This window comes from Trichogramma pretiosum, unplaced genomic scaffold (genome assembly GCF_000599845.2).
Source record: "Trichogramma pretiosum strain Unisexual culture from Peru unplaced genomic scaffold, Tpre_2.0 scaffold3, whole genome shotgun sequence".
Taxonomy (NCBI): Eukaryota; Metazoa; Arthropoda; class Insecta; order Hymenoptera; family Trichogrammatidae; genus Trichogramma; species Trichogramma pretiosum.
The window spans coordinates 4,403,548-4,423,517 of NW_019641698.1; the positions used below are offsets into that span (position 1 = coordinate 4,403,548).

The 19,970-nt window shown below is 37.3% G+C and overlaps 5 protein-coding genes across 8 annotated transcripts; 2 read left to right on the top strand and 3 right to left on the bottom strand.

Annotated features, from left to right (window-relative positions):
• The first annotated feature begins 729 nt into the window (after positions 1 to 729).
• On the top strand, positions 730 to 6,113 carry LOC106650802 (trithorax group protein osa-like). Of its 2 annotated transcripts, XM_014369003.2 has the most exons (18): positions 730 to 984; positions 1,067 to 1,104; positions 1,197 to 1,274; positions 1,350 to 1,556; positions 1,628 to 1,703; positions 1,937 to 2,059; positions 2,139 to 2,311; positions 2,417 to 2,707; positions 2,807 to 3,032; positions 3,104 to 3,142; positions 3,243 to 3,383; positions 3,451 to 3,570; positions 3,651 to 3,935; positions 4,031 to 4,084; positions 4,296 to 4,487; positions 4,568 to 4,621; positions 4,701 to 5,120; positions 5,193 to 6,113. In XM_014369003.2, the coding sequence occupies exons 1-18, from the start codon at positions 918 to 920 to the stop codon at positions 5,867 to 5,869; spliced, it is 3,261 nt and encodes a 1,086-aa protein (XP_014224489.1). In that variant the 5' UTR covers positions 730 to 917; the 3' UTR covers positions 5,870 to 6,113. The 2 variants fall into 2 exon arrangements, with proteins under 2 accessions (XP_014224489.1, XP_014224490.1); XM_014369004.2 differs by lacking the exon at positions 4,031 to 4,084.
• A 48-nt stretch (positions 6,114 to 6,161) lies between these two features.
• On the bottom strand, positions 6,162 to 7,566 carry LOC106650817 (malignant T-cell-amplified sequence 1 homolog). Its single transcript, XM_014369034.2, has 6 exons — positions 7,195 to 7,566; positions 6,938 to 7,090; positions 6,749 to 6,849; positions 6,532 to 6,665; positions 6,386 to 6,453; positions 6,162 to 6,307 (listed from the first exon to the last, which is right to left on the bottom strand). The coding sequence occupies exons 1-6, from the start codon at positions 7,203 to 7,205 to the stop codon at positions 6,226 to 6,228; spliced, it is 549 nt and encodes a 182-aa protein (XP_014224520.1). The 5' UTR covers positions 7,206 to 7,566; the 3' UTR covers positions 6,162 to 6,225.
• A 174-nt stretch (positions 7,567 to 7,740) lies between these two features.
• On the bottom strand, positions 7,741 to 8,924 carry LOC106650819 (U4/U6.U5 small nuclear ribonucleoprotein 27 kDa protein). Its single transcript, XM_014369037.2, has 2 exons — positions 8,511 to 8,924; positions 7,741 to 8,182 (listed from the first exon to the last, which is right to left on the bottom strand). Exons 1-2 carry the CDS (start codon positions 8,609 to 8,611, stop codon positions 7,807 to 7,809), a joined length of 477 nt encoding a protein of 158 aa, XP_014224523.1. The 5' UTR covers positions 8,612 to 8,924; the 3' UTR covers positions 7,741 to 7,806.
• A 549-nt stretch (positions 8,925 to 9,473) lies between these two features.
• LOC106650818 (60S ribosomal protein L18a-like) lies at positions 9,474 to 10,862 on the bottom strand. 2 transcript variants are annotated; one of them, XM_014369035.2, is made up of 3 exons: positions 10,634 to 10,862; positions 9,931 to 10,110; positions 9,474 to 9,847 (listed from the first exon to the last, which is right to left on the bottom strand). In XM_014369035.2, the coding sequence occupies exons 1-3, from the start codon at positions 10,649 to 10,651 to the stop codon at positions 9,512 to 9,514; spliced, it is 534 nt and encodes a 177-aa protein (XP_014224521.1). In that variant the 5' UTR covers positions 10,652 to 10,862; the 3' UTR covers positions 9,474 to 9,511. The 2 variants fall into 2 exon arrangements, with proteins under 2 accessions (XP_014224521.1, XP_014224522.1); XM_014369036.2 differs by lacking the exon at positions 10,634 to 10,862 and adding an exon at positions 10,389 to 10,619.
• A 209-nt stretch (positions 10,863 to 11,071) lies between these two features.
• LOC106650801 (E3 ubiquitin-protein ligase UBR2) lies at positions 11,072 to 19,951 on the top strand. 2 transcript variants are annotated; one of them, XM_014369001.2, is made up of 4 exons: positions 11,072 to 12,093; positions 13,567 to 15,909; positions 15,987 to 16,766; positions 16,847 to 19,951. In XM_014369001.2, exons 2-4 carry the CDS (start codon positions 13,599 to 13,601, stop codon positions 19,192 to 19,194), a joined length of 5,439 nt encoding a protein of 1,812 aa, XP_014224487.1. In that variant the 5' UTR covers positions 11,072 to 12,093; positions 13,567 to 13,598; the 3' UTR covers positions 19,195 to 19,951. The 2 variants fall into 2 exon arrangements, with proteins under 2 accessions (XP_014224487.1, XP_014224488.1); XM_014369002.2 differs by lacking the exon at positions 11,072 to 12,093 and adding an exon at positions 12,463 to 12,641.
• Positions 19,952 to 19,970: the final 19 nt, after the last annotated feature.

Here is a 19,970-nt window from a genome sequence, read left to right on the forward strand (position 1 = left end):
GCAGCAATTGCTAACGACGATGCGCGACACGATTCGACAAAACTCGATACTCTCTCTCTCTCTCTCTCTCTCTCTCTCTCTGGGGTAAAATATCCTCTCTGATTTCTACTTTGCTGCTAATTATCGAAACGTATCGAAAGGCGACTGAGCGTACATACAACTGAGCAACAGTTTCATTACCTGCGAAGATGACTCTCGCATTAAAGTTGTGTCCTGTATAAATACCAGGCAGTTCTTCAAACAATCACAACTTGTACCCTTGAACAAGTGAGCGATAGTTATTTGTTATTACAAAAAAAAAGACAACATTTTTTTGTTTTAAAATTGTTTTCTAAAAATCGACGTACTTTATAACTTTTTTTTTATTTTACAAAAACTTTGTACGTAGTTACATCATAAAAGTAGATTTTAATTATAAACTCGATGACGCTTTAATGAGTCAATATATTTTTAATTAACGCAGTTTTTGAATATGACTCCTTATTGACAAAGTTTCGATAAACTTTGATTTTCAATTTTTCCAACAACCGCTACAACAATCGTAAAAAAGTATAACGCAGCTTTTACGTTATAATCCAACAGCAAAAACGCACAGACTCGTTTTATGAGTTTCAACTGCCAACGGTGCCGGAGCGACTTGGAATAAACGCCCGGAGCGCAATCTAACGAAGCCTCTCGAAACCAGCCACTCATTTACCGTACTAGTGAGAGTCGAGCGATCGTCTCCAAAACTAAGGTTGTATATGCTCGTAACGCCGCCGGCGTCTGTTCCACTGCTCTCTGCAAAATTCTGTGTAACTCAAGTGACGTGTTGACTCTATTTGTGATTAGATCCATGTAATTTTTCCCCTTATAAATATTTACACTTGGCAATTTTTGCATCGGCTGGACGCTTTTGCGAGCCGCTCGACCGAAACATGGCTTTGCCGGCGAATTACAAGCAAGTGGCCATGTCTGCGGCCAACATCGCGACCCCGCCAGCTCGTAAGTTTTGTCCTTTGTTGTTTTCTCTTCGTGTAATCCATTTAAACATTGTTTACGATTGTTTTGTCAAACTTACTTTTAGCTCGAATGAGGCAAACTGGCTCTGGTTCGGCTGCTGCTGTAAGTACAACTTAAATTGTTGAATGTATATAATAAATTTTCATTTGAACTTGGAATTAATTTATGTCATCTGCAATTGTTGCACTTTACAGAAAGAGACAAGCCCTTTCATTCAGACTCCTCATGGACATCCAGGTTTTACTCCACAAAAAGTTGGCAAAAATGCTCCAGTATGATCTATATTCATTTGTATCTCTGAAAACTCATTCATTTTGTGCTAAACTCTAATGTGCGTAATTTTATAGACTGACTCAAGAATGCCAAAACCACCCAAGCCTCCAGAGAAGCCGCTTATGCCATACATGAGGTATAGCCGTAAGGTATGGGATACTGTAAAAGCACAAAATCCTGAGCTAAAACTATGGGAAATTGGTAAAATCATTGGACAAATGTGGAGGGATTTACCAGAAGATGAAAAACAAGAATATCAAGATGAATATGAAGCTGAAAAGGTTAGTTTGAATAATTTTAACATGATAGTATTTGTTATTAACACACTCAACAGATTATTTTTCTTTTTTAGGTTGAGTACGATAAGAGTTTAAAAACTTATCACAACTCACCAGCATACTTGGCTTATATTGCAGCCAAAAATAGAGGTAAATCTGATATGTTACAGACTTTTTTTTGCTTTTAATCACAAAAGAGAAGTCAGTGCTTCATTGAAAATTCATTACTAATTACAAGTAACCCTATCATTTCATTTGCTCAAGTATCAATTTGTATATTATATTTTATAATGTTTAATGAAATAATAAATAAGTATATTTGTTTTATAAATTACAATTTATCATCTTAATTTTAATATTTTCATTTACTGTACCTCATTTAGCATTGTGTGCAGCACAACAAAGTACTGATGATAGAGAAACTCACGATCGATCATCCAGTAGTAGCAAAAATCAAACTTCCCAAGATCGAAGGATTGACATATTGCCTGCTGAAGATGAAGATGGTAAAATAAATTATATACATATGCAGTAATACATTCATAAGAATTAATTTTATTCAAAAATACTTTTTTTATTTTTCAGATCAAGATGATAGCTATTCTGTTAAGCATGTTGCTTACTCGCGTTACATTCGTAATCATAGATTAATAAATGAGATATTTAGTGATACTGTAGTTCCAGATGTACGATCAGTTGTAACAACACAGAGAATGCAAATATTACGAAAACAAGTTCTATCATTGACTATGCATCAAGTATGAATTCAGCAATTTTTTCAATTTCTTTTCTTCCCTTCGATTAAGTATTAAAATCTTATTATAAATATTTTTTTTGAATTTCGTTGAAATTTTACTTTTCAGAAAAAACTAGAAGCAGAATTACAGCAAATTGAAGAGAAATTTAGTGCTAAAAAGATGAAGTTTATGGAAGCTAGTGAACTATTTCAAGAGGAACTAAAGAAACACTGTAAGCCAGCTGTTAATGATGAGACGTTTAATAAAATGGTTGAAAGACAATTTGAAGCATTAAAGAAAGAAAGAAGTAAGGGTTCAGAAGAAAACAAATGTCCAGAAGGCCCACCATCATCAGAATCAACTCCGACTTCAACTCCAGCACAGACACCTGCTCCAAATGAAGAATCATCTGCTGAGGTATTATTTATAGTTTTAAATTTGTTGAAATAAAAGTTCATTTTCTTAAAATTATAATTTCACTAAGAAGTGAGAGATTCACTAAAATTGTATTTTTAGACTCCAGATGATGATAAAAATAAAATGGAAATTGATACTCCGGTGGAACCAAAAAAACCAATATCTTCTCCAACACCATCAGAGAATAAAGGGGACACTTCATCACAAAGTAATCCTAGCCCAAACAGCACTCCCAGTCCTTATTCACCCATGAATAATCCACATCAAATGCAAACACCTCTTGCAGGTCAGCAACAAATGACTGGTCCTTCTTCAATGTTAGCTGGTAATTTAAAATTAAAATTTTATTTAAGCATTTAAATATTAAAGTTATTTATTAAAACACTACAATTTCAGGTCAACAACCACACCCTCATCAACCTGGAATGCCAACAGGTAATTTTTAGTTAGTCTTTATCATTTTTAATCATAAAAATCATGAAATTCACATCATAAAAATCACGAAAAATCATTAATATGAAACTTTTTTTATCAGGAATGATGAATCAGCAACAACAGCAAATGGGTCTTCAAACTTCAGCGCAAGCAATGCCACCTCAACCTCCACCAACTACTGCTCCTCAACTAATACCTCCTCATCCATCTCAACTTCGACCTCACATGCCAATTTCTTCAGGTATGTATCATTAAAGTGATTTTTAAAAGTCGGTATAATATCTAATAATAAATTTCCAATGGTTTAGGTCCGCCTACACAACACCCATTATCAGGTCCTCCACAAATACAAGGTGAAAACCAACACCCCAATCAACAACCTCCAACAGGAACAGCCAACAACAGTAACAGCAATAACAACAACAATGGTATGAAAAAGTTATTTATAAATTTTCAATTTGTGTCCTTGAGTCAGTGGGAAAAATAGAAATCTATGTCTTGACTGCAGAATCAAATGGTCAGCATCAACCAATGCCCAGCTCGCTTGGTCCAATGCCCCCTGCTACTTCCTCAAATCAACAATTACCACCTCAACCACCTCAGCACATACCACCACAGCATCCACAGCAGCAAATGATGCCTCCCCAACAACAACATATGACTCCACAGCAACAACAGCAACAGCCATTGCCTCCACATCAGTCGCAAATGCCACCTCCTCAGATGCAACCGCAACAATCAATGCAACAATCTCCAATGCATCAACATCAGCAATCACCTATGTCAGCTCCAGGTTTGTAGAATAATGATAACAATTTTAATTTAATGAGGAATTTTTGTACATAAGAAGAATTGGCACAACTAGTTTACAAAATTTGCACTCTCCAGGACACCCCTTTCAACCGCATCATCTACCCCAACACCTATCTCAAATACCGCAAGGTATTCACAAATAACTAATTATCAATATTAATAATTATTAATTATTAGTTGTAAATTTGGTGTAAATTGAAATTGTATATCTATATTAACTTATTTATTATCTGTATTTCTATTGCTATTGCATAGTAGATTAAAAGTATGATAGTAGAAGTATATGTAGTTAATAAAAAATATAATTAACCAAGAACTTATTAAACAAATAAATAAACAGCTTCTCCTGGCCAACAACCACCAATTCCTTCACCGCAACAGCAGCAGATGCCTTCAACTCAACAGCAATTACCTGGTCAGCAACCACCTCATTTAGCTTCTCAACAACAATCTCAATTACCTCCCTCTCAACAATCAGGTGGTCAAGCTCAGCAACAACCTATTCCACCTCAATCAACTCAAGCCTCTTCAGGTACAAAACGAAATATCAGCTTCACTCTTAATATTTAGAATTGTGTACAGGTTTATTAACATCTTTTGATAATTTTATAGGCCCTAATCAACAGCAAATGCCCCCAATGTCACAAGGCCAATCCATTTCTAGTGGTAAAATATTCGCTAAACTCTCTATAATTTTATTATTCATGAGTAAGATTTTCAATTTTCAATTATTTTTTTACATCAGGTCCACAATCTCAACAATCACCAATGCCGCCATCCTCACAACCTTCATCTCAAATGCCGCCTCATCATCCATCGATGCAGTCTCAACATCAACAACAAATGCCGCCTCAACAGCAGCAAATGCCACCACAACCGCCAATGCCTCCTCAACAGCAACAAATGCCCCCTCAACAACAACAACAGATGCCTCCTCAACAACAACAGATGCCTCCGCAACAACAGCAAATGCCACCTCAGCAGCAGCAGATGCCCCCTCAACAACAGCAAGGACCACCCCAACCTCCGCAAGGTCCTCCTCAACAAGGGCCCCAACCACCAATAACATCTCAGCAGCAAATGACTTTACAACAACAAATGCCTCCTCATCAACAAATGCCTTCTCAACATCAGTCGATGCCTGGACAACCACAAGGACCACCAAGTACATAAAAAACGTTTTTTGATTAAATCATTTAAACCAAAGTATTTACGTAATGATTTCTTTGTAATATAGATACTTATGCTCCATCTTCAACACAAGTACCACCAATGCAATCATCTATGATGAAGAATCAAGCAGCAGCAGCTGTAGCAGCGGCTGCAGTAGCGGCTGCTGCTGCGAACGCGGCTGCTAGTCAGCAACATGGACCTCACCCACCATCCTCACCATCAATGCATTCTGGCGGCCCTCATGGTATGCCACCGCAAGGAGGCCCCATTCACCCGCAACCTGGTGCTCCACCCCATGGACCTCCCCCAGGCATGGGATACCCTCAGCAGTATCAGCCACCTGGTGGCCCTGGACCACAGGCTCAAAGCGTCCCTCTGACTCCACGTCCACCTCATCCGTCATACAATTATCCCCAGCAACAGTATCACCAACCTTATGGTGGATATTCTCATCCTTACTATCATCAACCATATTCGCAATACCCTCCACACGCTATGGCACGGCATCCGCATCCTGGTGTTCACAATCCTTACCATCCTCCCGGTCCCCATGGCGAAAATCCTCCCATGGGAGGACCTGGTGGGCCACCTGGTAATCCTCAAGATTCTCAACAGCCGCAACCGCCTCCAAATGCTGGACCTGGATCATATCCTCCTTCATCAACACACAATGAAAGTGACAGGAGTGGGCCTCCTGAATCGCAAGATTCTCAATCTGATAGTAAATCTGGTTCCGGTTAAATATTTAATGTTGAAAGCAAATTAGTGTACATGTAAAATTAATAGCTATATTACTTAGAGCTTTAAGCATTTAATTTTTTATGTGCTAAATTAATGACAATTAATTATCGATTAATTTTTATGTCGGTAATTAAAAAATTATAAATTTCATAAACGAGTTTTGATAGAATAACAAGTGACAAAAATAACTTCACTCTTTAATATATTAAGAATTATATCTTAATAATTTTAAGGTTGATTGTATTAATTTGTATAATAAGATGGAATCACTGATTTTTAAATAAAAAAAACATTTTCAAGTAAAAATCATCTTTTTATTATCTTATTCATAAAAACTGCCTGAATATTTTTATTAATTATTTCACAGATTTCATCTGCCACAATCCATCATTGAGATAATGGCAGTTTTCTATACCTACTCCTTTGTTGACTTTAGCACTAGAATCAAAAAGAATCATAATTACAGCAAACGTTTAAAAATTTTAAAATTAAATTTTCAATGATTGTAAAACTTACATGTCATCAGTGGATAAAGAAGTAATGCCAATAGCTAATGCGTGCTGCTTTCCTTCAGCCATCACAGCCTGATTTTAAATATTTTAATGAATTCATTTATTGCTCCATTTATGTTATATAATTGAAAATAAAAGTAAATAACTCACAACTACAGTCCCTTTCTCAACTGGAGTCATTTGAGCTCCCTTAGAAGTCAAGCCTGGACACATAATATTGGCACCACTTAAAACGAATTTGATCGCACCTTTATCAACTTGTTGCATTGGTAGAAAAAATGGATCTGAAATTAATATTTTAATAAATTCATTTCTACAATTATCTATATTATAAATATAAAAATCTATTTCAAACTTCATGCTTTACATTTATGAAGTAGTCTGAGTGTTGGCATCCATTGACCATCTCGCTGTCTAAAAAATAACAGTTCACCTGCACTGTTAACCATAATTTCTATATGATCATGGCTGTAAAAAATTAAGATGAGAATTAATTTTCAAATATACAATTAAAAACATTAAATTTTTTAACATTACACAAGTGTCAATAATTTACCATTTTACAAGCCTGAAAGACTCTTTTTTAGGAATAATCTGATCAATAAATTTATCCAAAAATTCATATGTTTCTAATAGTTTTGAGCGAATGCCTTTTTGTACAGAAGATTTCAATTGTTGCACACTAGACACACTGTCTTTCTCATCAAATCTGTAAAAAAATAAATTATAAGATTAAATTATATTTTACTTAATAATAAAATTTACACTCAAACTTAATTCATAACAAATACAATTAGACTCAAAATCTATTACTTTTTAAACATGATGTCTTTTTGTCTGAACACCGGCTTTCTATGAAAGTATATTATCACACGTTAACACTTTGACAGTTAAAAAAATAAGAGTACCACAGAAAACTGATTAATCTGACTAGGATGGCTTAGAGGAATTTGTGTTATTGAATGGAGGTTATGGATTTGAGGCCGTACCCCCTCCCTAGTCTCATGTGCCTTGTCACAGCTGGGCTGAGTATTTTTTACCTTCTGCTCAAAATGATTACTATTCTCATTATTTTGATATTTTGATAAATCATGTAATAATGGACTGAGTGAACTACAATTGAGTTGGACTTTAAATTTTAACAAATGAATCCATTACTATTATTTTTATTATTCTTATATCAAGTTCAAGTCAGGAAAAAAAATAAAGGATTTTTCAAATTTGTCAGTAAAATAAGAAATTTATTTTTATATTTGCATTTGCTTAAACTTGTAAAATTATAGTAATACAATAATTATTTTTTAATAATTCATTAATTGTTTTTCGTTTACTTATAAATATATTTTTAATTTATACCCTTATCAATTATTTTATTATTTATGTTTCTAATAAATATCAACTCATAATTAAAGAATTAATGATTAATTATGCAACAAAATCAAGTGGCCTATTGAAACCACCCTTCCTGTTCATGTATTGTCTATACTTTCTTTTCAGGATGACATGTACAGCTCCAGCATCATTTCCTTCAACTTTCTTTCCTTTAGTGGTGTCAAAGCCACAGAATCCCATCATTTTCATCATCTGCTGTTCTTCAGGAGTTTTTCCAATTAAATCCGCTTCAGACACTGCAGGACGCTCTGCATTTTTCAACTTGGGTCGTGGAGCAGGACGATCCTTGTCCCTGGATCGTGAGCGACTGTAAGAATCTCTTCTGTGCCTGTCCCTGCGGTCATAATCTCTATCCCTATATCTTTCACTATCTCTATCACGGTCCCTTTCTCGTTCTCTTTCAACCGACCTGAAATATAATATGATTATTAATATTTTAGTATTATGATGACACAAGTAGGATGATAATATTTTTCTTCATCAACTAGTTACAAGTTTGAATTAAAGAATATAAAAACATTATTGTAATAATAGTTGATGTAAGTAACAAACTAGTCAAGCTTACTTATAATTATTAATTAGCTATGTTTGGATGTCTATAAACACAAGATATTGCAACTAATTAGCTCAGATTTTTAATACTTTGGAGCGTTGAGTATCTATAATTTAGCATAGAATAGAAATATGCAGTGTGATCCTTTATAGTATAATCAAAACAAACAAATAATGATATTTACCTACGCCGACGATCTCTGGAGCGTCTTCTTCGTCTGTCACGATCACGTTCTTGTGATCTATCGTAGCGTCTACCTCTCGGTGACGGTGTTCTACTTCTCATGATTCGGATTAGTGATCACAAATTTAGATGACAAGTATTTGAAATACTCACTCGATTATTTCCACTCACAAGCAATTTAGCTTATCTTAAATACTGAAGATGGCAATCAGCAGGTTAGAAAATGTAGGAGAAGGCTCTCTAAATGTAATTACTATGGTAATGTAGTACAGCTATTTTGACAATGTACTGCGCTTACACACGTCTGTTACTACTTACTGCGCCTGAACTAAATAACAGATCTTGTTGAGTTTTACATGAAACGCATGAACTTAACTACGGATCATTCTCGATAAATGGAGAGAGTAACGTCTGTTACCTGTGTGGACTCAGGACTGGTATGTTTGATGTTTCAGTCCCCGATCGATATATCGAACTTCGGATAGCGTTAGTGAGCATCCAACTTCAGAGTAGTAGCTACCGCGCGTAGACTTAAATTATAATGTAAAAAGAGTAATATTAATTAATTTATATTACACGTATTTGGCCTTAATTAGATTTAGTTAAATACATCAATTTCAATTGATTTCTAATCAAATGATGCAGTCGAGTCGTTACATTTAATAAACATATAAGAATCATATATAGGTATTTGAACTAGAGAAATGTACAAGTTTTTTTTTCTTTTCTTCTAGGAATTTATCAAGTTCAATTTATTATGTGCAAATAATGCTGTGAAAATCCAAGCACAAATTGACTTAATTCCTCTACATAAGCAATGAGACCATTTAGTTAACTTTTCCTCACTACTAGCTGAGTGCTACAGAACTTAATAATTATTGAAAAATATTAGATGCTCTATTTGATTTTTTGTTGAAATATATTTTTAAAAATTAAAGAAATAGGTTTTAAATAAAAAACATTATTTTAAAATTCATTCAGTATCTTTAATTTTAAAAAAACTTAAAGGAAGAAAGTTCTTGGCTTCCTGACGCTGAATACAGGCATTTGCTTTCTATGTTGAATACGTTTTGGCAGAGGGAAACGAATCTTTGAGTCATGGAACTGAGTGACGTTGGGACGTCTGCAGTCAGCAGCCTTGACCTTTTCCACCTTGATAATTTGGATGGAATGAGCTCTGGCACGATGTCTAGCTCCCATATCACGATAGCACTGAGTTACAGCACCTGAGACTGTCAAGTCTCTGTACTCACGGTACATGTTGTGTGTACCAGATCTGGAGTCATAACGAAGCCAGATTCCAAAATTCTTGATCTTTGTTGGGGTCTTTTCTGACACCTAAACATAAATGTTATTCATTTATTATTATTTGATCAAATTAAAAGAATATGCAAAACAAAATAAATAATTAATAGCATTACCTGTTTAACGGAGACTATTTCACCAGTAGTCTTCTTGAACTTTTTGAGTTGCCTCAAGAAGTACCAGAAACGACTTTTGGCAACAATATGGTCTGGTGCGAAGATTCGCATTTTATAAAGAGGAGTTTCTTTCTCCTTCTCATTGGGCAACTTGCGCCCAATGACTTCATATTCTTTAAGCTGTAACAAAAAATTTAATATTAAGAAACAATGATACAAATAATGAGTAAACGAGATAAATAATTCAACAAAATGTAAACTATATTTCATAAAACACTAGTATCAATTTTCAAGGTTACCAGTATTTTTATTTACAACCGAATGATTTAAATGGAATACAGATAAATTTTATCACAGATTAATAATCCGCATAACCTCCAAAATATAAATTTAATAATCAATTATTCAATGACTCGTTGTAATTACTTTCGTTAATTTAATTTATATTTTATACTAACATGAACGAGAAATGTAATTGCAATTAAATTAAAAAATTTTCACAAATAAGTTAATCTTGTAAATCATAGTGAGTCCGAGCACGTGTAGCTGCCGCAATTGTCACCTGGTTTTGGTCTATATATTTATAATTAATAGCTTTGAAACAAAATTTAATATAATAGACACACAGTAAACTAACTTCCAAATACTGTAAGATGTATTTAATATTTAATTAGGTAAGTAATTGTTGAAAATAATCACTCACATCTCCCTTAGCCCTCATTTTGGCAACTTCGTAAGTAAGAAAGAACTTCCAATCCAACCTCTAACGTGTGCGCAGTTTCTGTATGCTGCTCGGTACAAAAATCGGGTTGGCGGGTAATTGACTCATATTCAAAAATGAAATTTTTTCATTTAATTCCAGAAAATGCACGTTATGAAATTCTGTAGAAACGCAACAAGTTGTTGATTATTAAAATAGTGTAAGCAAATAATTTTTTCTATTGTTCGATTTAAAAATATGTTCGATATTGTTTAGCCAACATTTTATAGCTAGTTACTGGTTGAAAAAAAGAATAAAATTTATAAATCATTATATGGATGCCTTTTTTTGAAGACCTCACGATATCAGCAATTGGAAAAAATAATACTTTTGTGATTATAATAAATAATTAAACAAATAAGGGTGTTGAAATTAGTTAATCATGACTTCAGCATGATTCTGTTGATTTAATTCAAATTTTTTTGGGGTTTATCAGAACTGAATTCTCTCATATTTATTCAAGTTCTCTTTTATCAAAAGAATGTTTATCGGTGCTCATCATTGCAACGCGACTGCGATTTGACAGTTTATAATTTTCCGGGTCAATTTTCGACAACGCCATCTTCTCTTGTTGGTGAAAGATTACGCTGAAACACATAAGCGGCTACAATTCGCGATCGCTGCTGCAGTCTGCAGCGCAAATGATATAACAAAACATTTTTCGCAGTAAGCGCAGTGGAAGGAGCTGCAGCTGTGCGTTCGCCGACGTCGATTTTTGCGTGCTAATATAATCGCTCCTGAAAACAACGACGCGAAGTGTGCCTCGAGTGTTGCTGCTGCTGCGCAAAGAAAGAGCTGTTATTGCTGATTTTCTGCAGGCCAAAGTCCAAGCGTGCGAATAAGAGACAGAGTTCGTGTGTGCCTGCTGCTGCTCGCTGTCTACACAAGCGAGTGCGAATATAAGTGAGGACATAGAACAACAGCTGATTTGCGCAAAAGCTATCTTCTATTATATCGTGTTACACTCGAGACGTGATCGTGTGTACCGAAGCGAAGCGCTTGTGTGGGTCAATTTGCAAAATAAGCCCGGACCGTCTTGCGTGCACGCACCACCCCAGCAATCACTTGGTGGCTGGTGGTTTGGAATCGTCGGGGCCGCAGGCACAGACTAGAGTTTTGACCCGAGATATTACGATTTTCCGTATATAGCTATAGCTGCAGCTATATACAGCACATAAAAGCGTCGCGAATTCGTTAGTTTATCGTTGCAGCGTGAATATATAACTATATCGCTCGGACACGACGACGTCGACGACGACGACGACGACGACTTTTGCTCGATTGAAGAGATTCCAAATTGAGTGAGGCAACAGTCAGTGGAAGAAGAATAGCAGCAGGCGACTGACAAAACAACGTTCTATCAAAAGCTGAATTGATACACTAATCGAGGAAGAGTTAGAAAGGTGAGTAGTAAAGTGGTCATTAGAGATTAGACGGCACGCGGAGGGGGGTGGATTTTTGGCCTTTGGGGGACCCACTTGTGAAGAATCACTTTCACCCGATTGCGATGTAGACATACACACACACAAAGATTGCGCGTGCGAGAAAGAGAGAGATTTGCCGTCTCTTCAACATATACACACTTGTGTAATCGAAACGATGTGTACCTATATCCGTACATGAGCATATATAACGCGGATATATGTATATAAAGGTCAGCAGCGAGAGTGCCTATATCGCGCAAAATAAAATGATCATAGTTCGCGAACCGAGAATCTGATCTCTCCGCAAAAGAGAGCGAGAAAGAGAGAGTGATATTGTATCGTAGCAGCTGCCAAAGCGACATACTCAGAATTGACCAATCAACATCGCGTTATCATCGTCATCATTTATAGCGTATCAGTTAATTAAAGGGGCTTCGTATTTTTGTCCCCAAAAAGTTGATCTCGTGCAAATAGCTCGCGAACGCATGCATCGGACGAGAGACCTGGTGCGCGCGTCTGACACTCAGGTAAATTTCATATATGCACCACCCACGCGCTAATTTTTTTCCCTGTTCACGCTGCTGCTACTGCAGCTTTTCTCCATCGCAGATGTTCGATTCGCGCACGCACACAGATGCGTATATTATTTACGTATAGTAAATACGTATGAATACAATCTTGCATTTGTACTTCTATGCGGATGCCAATGCGTGCGCGTGTATGTGCACGGTAAAGTGAACGTATATTGCATCTAATTACATGCATTGGTCTGCGAATGCCAGACTGACTCATTTTTCTAAGGATTTTGGTTTTCATTCTTATACTCCACTCTCTCGTCTCTGCGCGCGTCTCACTCGTTTCGCGACAAAAGCGTAAAAAAGAAAAATGTGCCAAATTTAGTCCGCCGCTGCGAAAAATTTTTTATATTGACTTTTATTTACGCTCACTTCGTGCAGCTTATTTTTAATGCTGCCAGCTTTGTTCTCTGACTCGCTTTTCTCTCTTTCTCTCTCGTGCACTCTCGGACCATACAGATGCGTGCACTCACAATGGTATAATTGAATTTCTTTACTTTTTTTTTCACGTTTCTTGCGTATATACTGTTTCGGAAGAGTTTACTCAAGGTTGTTTTATTTACGCTAAAATCGTTTCTTTGTCTCGACTTTTTTTTTGTCGTTTGCTACACATGACGACTTTTCTTTCTTGTTTACTCTACACGCGATTGTACACCCAACATCGAATTGATTTTTTATCTGCGACACTGATTTTTCTCGAGTAAGCTGATTGATTTTTGAACAAACTGCTGAAACCAAAATTAGTTGTTCGTCGTTTCAATGAGCGAGTCGTCGTATTATTTATGCGTAATCAAATTTTTAGGCATTGAAAAATGAATATAATCTAAATTTAAATCAATATAATTACTTTCATTCTAATTTTTTGTTTCTTACCTAGGAATCGATCCAGTTCTAAATGAAAATTCAAAAATGAATAACGAAAATGATGATACTGAAGGCCACAGCATAACTGATGTTGAATTTATGCCAGTTGTACCAACTAATCCTTACCTATCTGTGAGCCAACCATGTGTCAATGTGTGGAAGGAAAAATTGAGCAAGGGTATTTTAACAAATACTCATTTCAAAGAACATTGGCGTATATGGGTTCCAAAAATCTACAAACTTCAGCCAACAGACAATTGTCTAGAATGGCAATTTAACGAAGACCAAGCTAGTAAAATACTTTACGGTCCACTTGAAGAATTCATTCTCGGTGGCGAACCTTCTGAAGTTCTCAAACAGCTCAGCCAAAATGACAAACCACCATCTGTGTGCGGACGAGTTTTCAAAAATGGGGAACCCACTTACAGTTGCAGAGAATGTGGGGTGGATGCTACTTGTGTCCTCTGTGTTGATTGTTTTAAACAATCAATTCACAAAAATCATAAATATAAAATGGGTATCTCTGTTGGTGGAGGCTGTTGTGACTGTGGAGATACCGAAGCTTGGAGAAATGGACCATATTGCGACATACACCATGCTGGAATAGAATTAAAAGATGTACCACCCAAGACATTACCTACAGAAATGCAGGAGCGAGCAGCCACAACTTTCACAGCTGTTCTAAGATATTGCTATGATTTACTTTCCATGGAACATAGTCCTAGTTTACCTGCAGACCTTTGTGTCAAAAATACTGATGAAGATTCAGTTTCTTTTCAAGCATCCAACGACACATATTGTACTGTTTTATTTAATGATGAGAGTCATACATTCGACCAGGTAATCGTAACACTTACTAGAGTAATTAAGTGCTCTCAACGTGATGCTATAGAATATGTCACAAATATCGACCGTGAAGGCCGTGCAGTTGTCAAATGTTCAGGATTTCAACATTGTCAAGATTTGAAGGTGGAAATTGAACGCTTTACCAACCGACACAGTAATCGTCCGTTAAAAGTTCTCGTTGAACATTCGCACGTGATAGCGCATCAAATTTTCGCCATGAAACTATTGAGTTGGTTGCAACATTTTATCAGTCACGGCGAAGGATTCAGACGTATTTTCACTGATGTAGCTCTCGATGCGAAGTCACCGGACATACCGATAGCCAAAGGAATTATGGTTAGAGATTGGCAGTTATGGAAAGCTGCTAGAGCGGCTTGGCATCGTCTATTCATCGCCGGCATGCTTACCGAGTACGAAAGCAAAAAGAAACTTTCGATTATGTTCACTAGTAACTACGGCACTGTATTAAAGGACTTCATCGGTGATGATCATGACCATTCATATTCCATTGCATCGTTGGCAGTACAATTATTCACAGTACCCACCTTGGCCTATCATTTGATTGCTCATCATGAAGCACTTTTTGTATTGCTTAATACTTTTTTATCTGAGAGTCAAAGAAAGTGCAATGCGAACGGAAAGCTTGAATTTGAGAGGAACACACCGAATAATTCTTTCAAACGAGCTCAATACATACTGTACGACTTGCGATATCTGCTGAGTTCGAAACCCGATACTTGGTGTGACGAGCTGCGGCGCGGATTCTTATTGGGTATGTCATTACTGTTACAACTGTTCAGCTCTATGCAAATGATGGATGCCGTCGTAAGACAAGTCGGACAACACATGGAATATGAACAAGAGTGGGAGTCAGCATTTAATCTGTACATCAAGTTGTCCCCTGTGATAAGTTTGACCATCGAGTGGTGCAGTACTGACAAATTAGTAATGATAAAAACTCTACGATTGCTACTGAAGAAGATCAAAGATATGTCACACGTCGCAGTGATAACCGCCAAGCGCGTAGCCCATCGCGAAGCAACGTGCATTATGTACGACGTAGCCTCGGAACCAGTATCGATACACCTACCGTTATCGCGGCTACTTGCAGGTTTGCTCTTACACGTCGAGAAATTCGGCCTTTCGCTTTCCAGTTCTGAATTCGAAATTGCCCCACGGCTCGGCGTGGAAGAAATCATCGAGCCAGTATTGCGCGCTCAGGTAATGATATCACAGGTACATGCAGGAATGTGGAGAAGAAATGGTTACTCCTTGATTCATCAACTTTACTTCTATCACAACGTTAAATGTCGAACTGAAATGTTGGACCGCGACATTGTTTTGCTTCAATTTGGAGCAGTTGCGATAGAGAGTAACGAGTTCATAATCCACGTACTCAACAAGTACAATTTGGTGAATTGGGCGCAACCAGAGTTTGAAGAAAAACTTCCAGACTCAAACGACGACGACACTATAAGGCAAACTATTATACTTATTGAAGAATTTTTAGGTATACTTTTTTGTTGATACTGCGTAAACTTAACAACACATTGCAATATTTTCAACTTAATTTCTTTTTATTTTCAGGTTTGATGATAACGATAATAGCAGAGCGCTACGTTCCAGGCGTTGGTCGAGTAACCACCGACGACTGCATGAAGAGGGAAATTATCCAACACTTATGCATCAAACCTCTGTCACACTCTGAGATTCATAAAGTTCTGCCAGACGACATTCATTATGAGACCGGAATGGAGCGAGTAATTAACGACATTGCAGATTTCAAAAAACCTCAAAGCTCCGGGGGTAAGGGAGTATACGAACTAAAACCCGAATTTTACGAAACCTACGACGTCTTTTTTTATCATTATACGAAAGAGGAATTGAGCAAATCGGAAGAAATACAACGAAAGCGACGAAAGAACGCTGGTCAGCTCGAGTGCTGTCCACCTCCGCAGCTACTTCATTTAACCGAAATGTTTACGCCCATCGTAAACCTACTACAATGCGACGTTATGCTGTCGCTTATGCGCCTAATTTTGTTACGAGCCCTTGATTTCAAAGCTCGAAGCTTTTCTGAACCACAAGTGCACAAGATACTGCATCTCATTGGTTACGCCTTGCAAGAGCAAGAGACGGGACGTTATCCTTTCTTCAATTTTACCGAAAAAGCTGAAGCTCAGGAAATTTTCAAGTTACTGGAATCTCTAAAGAGTAGTGTGAGAATTGATGCTCACAAAGATCTTCTTCTCTGGGTCCTTGAAAAATATAGGAAAATGAGTGGTTCCCCCGATATGAAAAAAGAGCCAGAAACACCAGTTTCTCCAAAACTTGAAGGAGAGGATGCAGACGCAAAAGTTGAGAAAGGTATGATGGTCTTGTTAAGAAAATAACGATATCATTATTTTTTTAATTTTTAACTCGTTTATATGCTATTTTTTTTATAGGAAGTCAAGAATGGCGCAACAAGATGGCAGCGAAAAAACGTGCCCAAATCATGGCTCAGATGCAGGCAGCTCAGAAGATGTTCATGCAGCAAAATGCACAAATTTTCGAAGAAGCGGCACTTTTGGACACAAGTAATAAGAGTTTACAAGGGCATGGCTCAGCGATGGATCTCAGTGAAAACTTAGACGATACATACGTTGCATTGGGACCGCGACAGTCAACCCGATCTACCCAAGAGCGCACGTTCACGTGTATTTTATGTCAAGAGGACCAACCTATAACACTGGCTCATGGGTCAGCTATAGTAAGGGCAGCTTTTGTACAACAATCTTCCGTACTTTTCCAAAATCCACAAACTCCCACGATATCTGCGACGGCGACGGCGCCGTCGACATATCAAGAGCCAACTGCGTTGTTTCTGTCATCTCGTCTCGGTCCTTCTCCTCATACAAGTACTTGTGGACACACTATGCACGTTGTTTGTTGGCAGAAATACTTCGATAACGTGATGGCGAAAGAGAATCGACGTCCTTATCGGCTTCGCCAACCAAACAGCTTTGATATTGAGAAGTCTGAGTACTTATGCCCACTATGTGAATGTCTTAGTAACACTATACTACCGGTTTTACCGACTTTAGCCATAATACAGCCAACCGTACAGTCACAACGCGAAATAAGCTTTGATAGATGGTTAGAAATCATGCAAGCTGTGGCCAAATGCCGGGGTATTCGAGATACAGCACCAATGGAATGCGATGTACATGATCCTGAATGTCGGTACTGCCGATATTTGGCGCAAGGGCTACCCATAACAGATGATGGCGATGCCAATTCTCTCAAAACTGAAGCTCCAAAGCCTGCTCAAATTCGATCTTGTCCTATAGAAGTTTGTAAATCGTTTGAAGAAGGAGACGAGTTATTACGTCTCTACAGCCAATATGGGCCCGTGTTGTCCGAACAACTTGTTAACATGATTGGATTGTACGTACAAACTACTTTCACAAAAGGTTTGAGTTTGAACTTCAATGCTGTAGATACACGGGTGCCATTGCTGGCATGGAAATCTACTGCATACACTGTACACGCTCTAGAGTTTCTATTGCGCGAGACAAAGAAGCCTCTTCTAGGATCACTTTCTTCCCGCCAACACGATACTTTGGAATGTTTGGCCAGGGTAAGCTCTGTTCTGGGTTCTACTTGGTTGACCCCAAGCATCCATGCAGATTGTATATCCGAGGATGCATTAAGAATTCTAAGTCTGCTTCTAAACAATGCTGAGAGTGATTACAGCATTCTGAATTGGGACTCCTTTGGATTATTGGTAACTCTGATTTCCACCTTATCCAGTTTATTAAGCACTTTGAAAGATGGGAGATTCTCATGCGTGAGTGGACACGTAGGTGACTGGCACACAGTTAGGCTCGTTTTCATCGCTCATATTGTCAAAATTTTGCTCACTTTAAATTTGGATGAAGACGTACCGATGGATACTGAAAATGACGACGAAGAAATAATCATGGACGTCGAAGAGAAGGCAGCAGAATCTTTGTTACCTCTAATGGAACGCTTGAATTTGTCCTGTGGTAGATTCACAGTCGGACAAGTTTGGAAGCGCGTGAAGCAAGCTTGCGCGCCGTTCTTACGCTGCTGTACCTTGTATTTCCACTTCGTGACCGACGTTGCTGTCCCGACAGAACTGACCATGATGCACGGCGATACGTACGAAAATATGTGCCGTTACCTCGGCATGCCAGAAACCTGCAATGAACTCCTCGATTCACAGGTAGTGAGGGATCTAGCGGCCAGTTGGATACAGCATCCAGCCCTCAGCGAAGACAAAATCAACTGCGTGAAGGAACCTCTCAAAATTAATAGATTCGTCGATTTACCCGAAGACTATAGCGAACTTATGAACACGGTATCGATGTTCACTTGTCCAAACAGCGACAAAGAGGACTCGAGAAACCCGACCATGTGTCTGGTTTGTGGTGCGATGCTGTGTTCACAAAGTTACTGTTGTCAAATTGAGCTGAATAAAGTCAATGTCGGAGCTTGTATACATCATGCCCATACGTGCGGTGCAGGAGTTGGCGTCTTCCTTAGAGTAAGAGATTGCGAGATTGTTTATCTGCGTAGTCCTAACAGGGGTGCTTACCAGTGTCCACCTTACTACGACGAGTATGGGGAACCTGATCAGGGTCTGCATCGGGGTAACCCTCTCAAGCTATGCAGAGAAAAGTATCAGATCCTGCACCAGACGTGGCTCAGTCATGGCGTATACGAGGAAATCGCTCGGCACGTTGATGCTCAATCGCAAACCGCCTCGGGCTCCTGGCAACACCTGTAAAATAAAAAAGAGGAATATCTATTGTTGTCTTAATTACTCGCTTTCTTAACATTGGTTCGATTCATATTTTTTGGGTAGTCTTTTTTTTTGTTATCAGAACTGAGTAGTGCTACAAAACTGCATCTTATCGAGTGTACAGCAAAAACCGCTTGATTATCTCAAGTATGGTCGTGAAGAATTCATCTTGAAATTTCATCTCAGCGTGAAAATTTTTTTAAACTAAAAATAAAACGAGAGCTTGCGGATATTAAGTGAACTCTATCCACCGCTTTCATTGACAACATAAAAGATATAAAGATTTAAACAAGTTGTATATTTTATTATTAAAATTAATTGGATATTATATAGTTAAATATTATCGTTAAGACCATTTTTCAGATTGTTTTCAAGTTAACTGGTCTTACTTAGAGCAAATTATAATTTTTATTACAATGAATCATTTCTGTATTAATATTAAAGACATTAGAGTTTATTAGGAATATTTTAACTTTGTCATTTAAATGTGATGTGATTGCCATTTTTGTAAATTTTTAAATAATTACACTTTCGAAACAGGTAAATCATAGTCGATTTGCGACGAACAATTTTTCTGGCGATCAGGGCTACAAGAGTGAAATTTTCAATAGGAACATTTATGTTTGATTGCAGTAATGCTGCAAGATTAATACAAATTGATAATTTTTTGTGTTCAATAAATGATAAAGAATAATGTTCTTTTACTGAATGTGAATTAAAGTTTTTAAAAGTATACAATACATTTATCATCATTTTTATTA

Excerpts from the sequence above, each read along its gene's own strand:
- LOC106650802 (XM_014369003.2), top strand. The coding sequence starts at position 918 with ATGGCTTTGCCGGCGAATTACAAGCAAGTGGCCATGTCTGCGGCCAAC. Across the intron at positions 1,105-1,196 it reads GCTCTGGTTCGGCTGCTGCT|AAAGAGACAAGCCCTTTCAT; the intron begins GTAAGTACAACT and ends TGCACTTTACAG. Across the intron at positions 4,622-4,700 it reads AGGCCAATCCATTTCTAGTG|GTCCACAATCTCAACAATCA; the intron begins GTAAAATATTCG and ends TTTTTACATCAG.
- LOC106650801 (XM_014369001.2), top strand. The coding sequence starts at position 13,599 with ATGAATAACGAAAATGATGATACTGAAGGCCACAGCATAACTGATGTT. Across the intron at positions 15,910-15,986 it reads ACTTATTGAAGAATTTTTAG|GTTTGATGATAACGATAATA; the intron begins GTATACTTTTTT and ends TTTTATTTTCAG. Across the intron at positions 16,767-16,846 it reads AGACGCAAAAGTTGAGAAAG|GAAGTCAAGAATGGCGCAAC; the intron begins GTATGATGGTCT and ends TTTTTTTTATAG.
- LOC106650818 (XM_014369035.2), bottom strand. Across the intron at positions 9,848-9,930 it reads AAATAGTCTCCGTTAAACAG|GTGTCAGAAAAGACCCCAAC; the intron begins GTAATGCTATTA and ends ATTTATGTTTAG.
- LOC106650819 (XM_014369037.2), bottom strand. The coding sequence starts at position 8,611 with ATGAGAAGTAGAACACCGTCACCGAGAGGTAGACGCTACGATAGATCA. Across the intron at positions 8,183-8,510 it reads TCCAGAGATCGTCGGCGTAG|GTCGGTTGAAAGAGAACGAG; the intron begins GTAAATATCATT and ends ATTATATTTCAG.
- LOC106650817 (XM_014369034.2), bottom strand. Across the intron at positions 6,666-6,748 it reads ACTCAGACTACTTCATAAAT|ATCCATTTTTTCTACCAATG; the intron begins GTAAAGCATGAA and ends TATTAATTTCAG. Across the intron at positions 6,308-6,385 it reads TCTTTATCCACTGATGACAT|TGCTAAAGTCAACAAAGGAG; the intron begins GTAAGTTTTACA and ends TTTTGATTCTAG.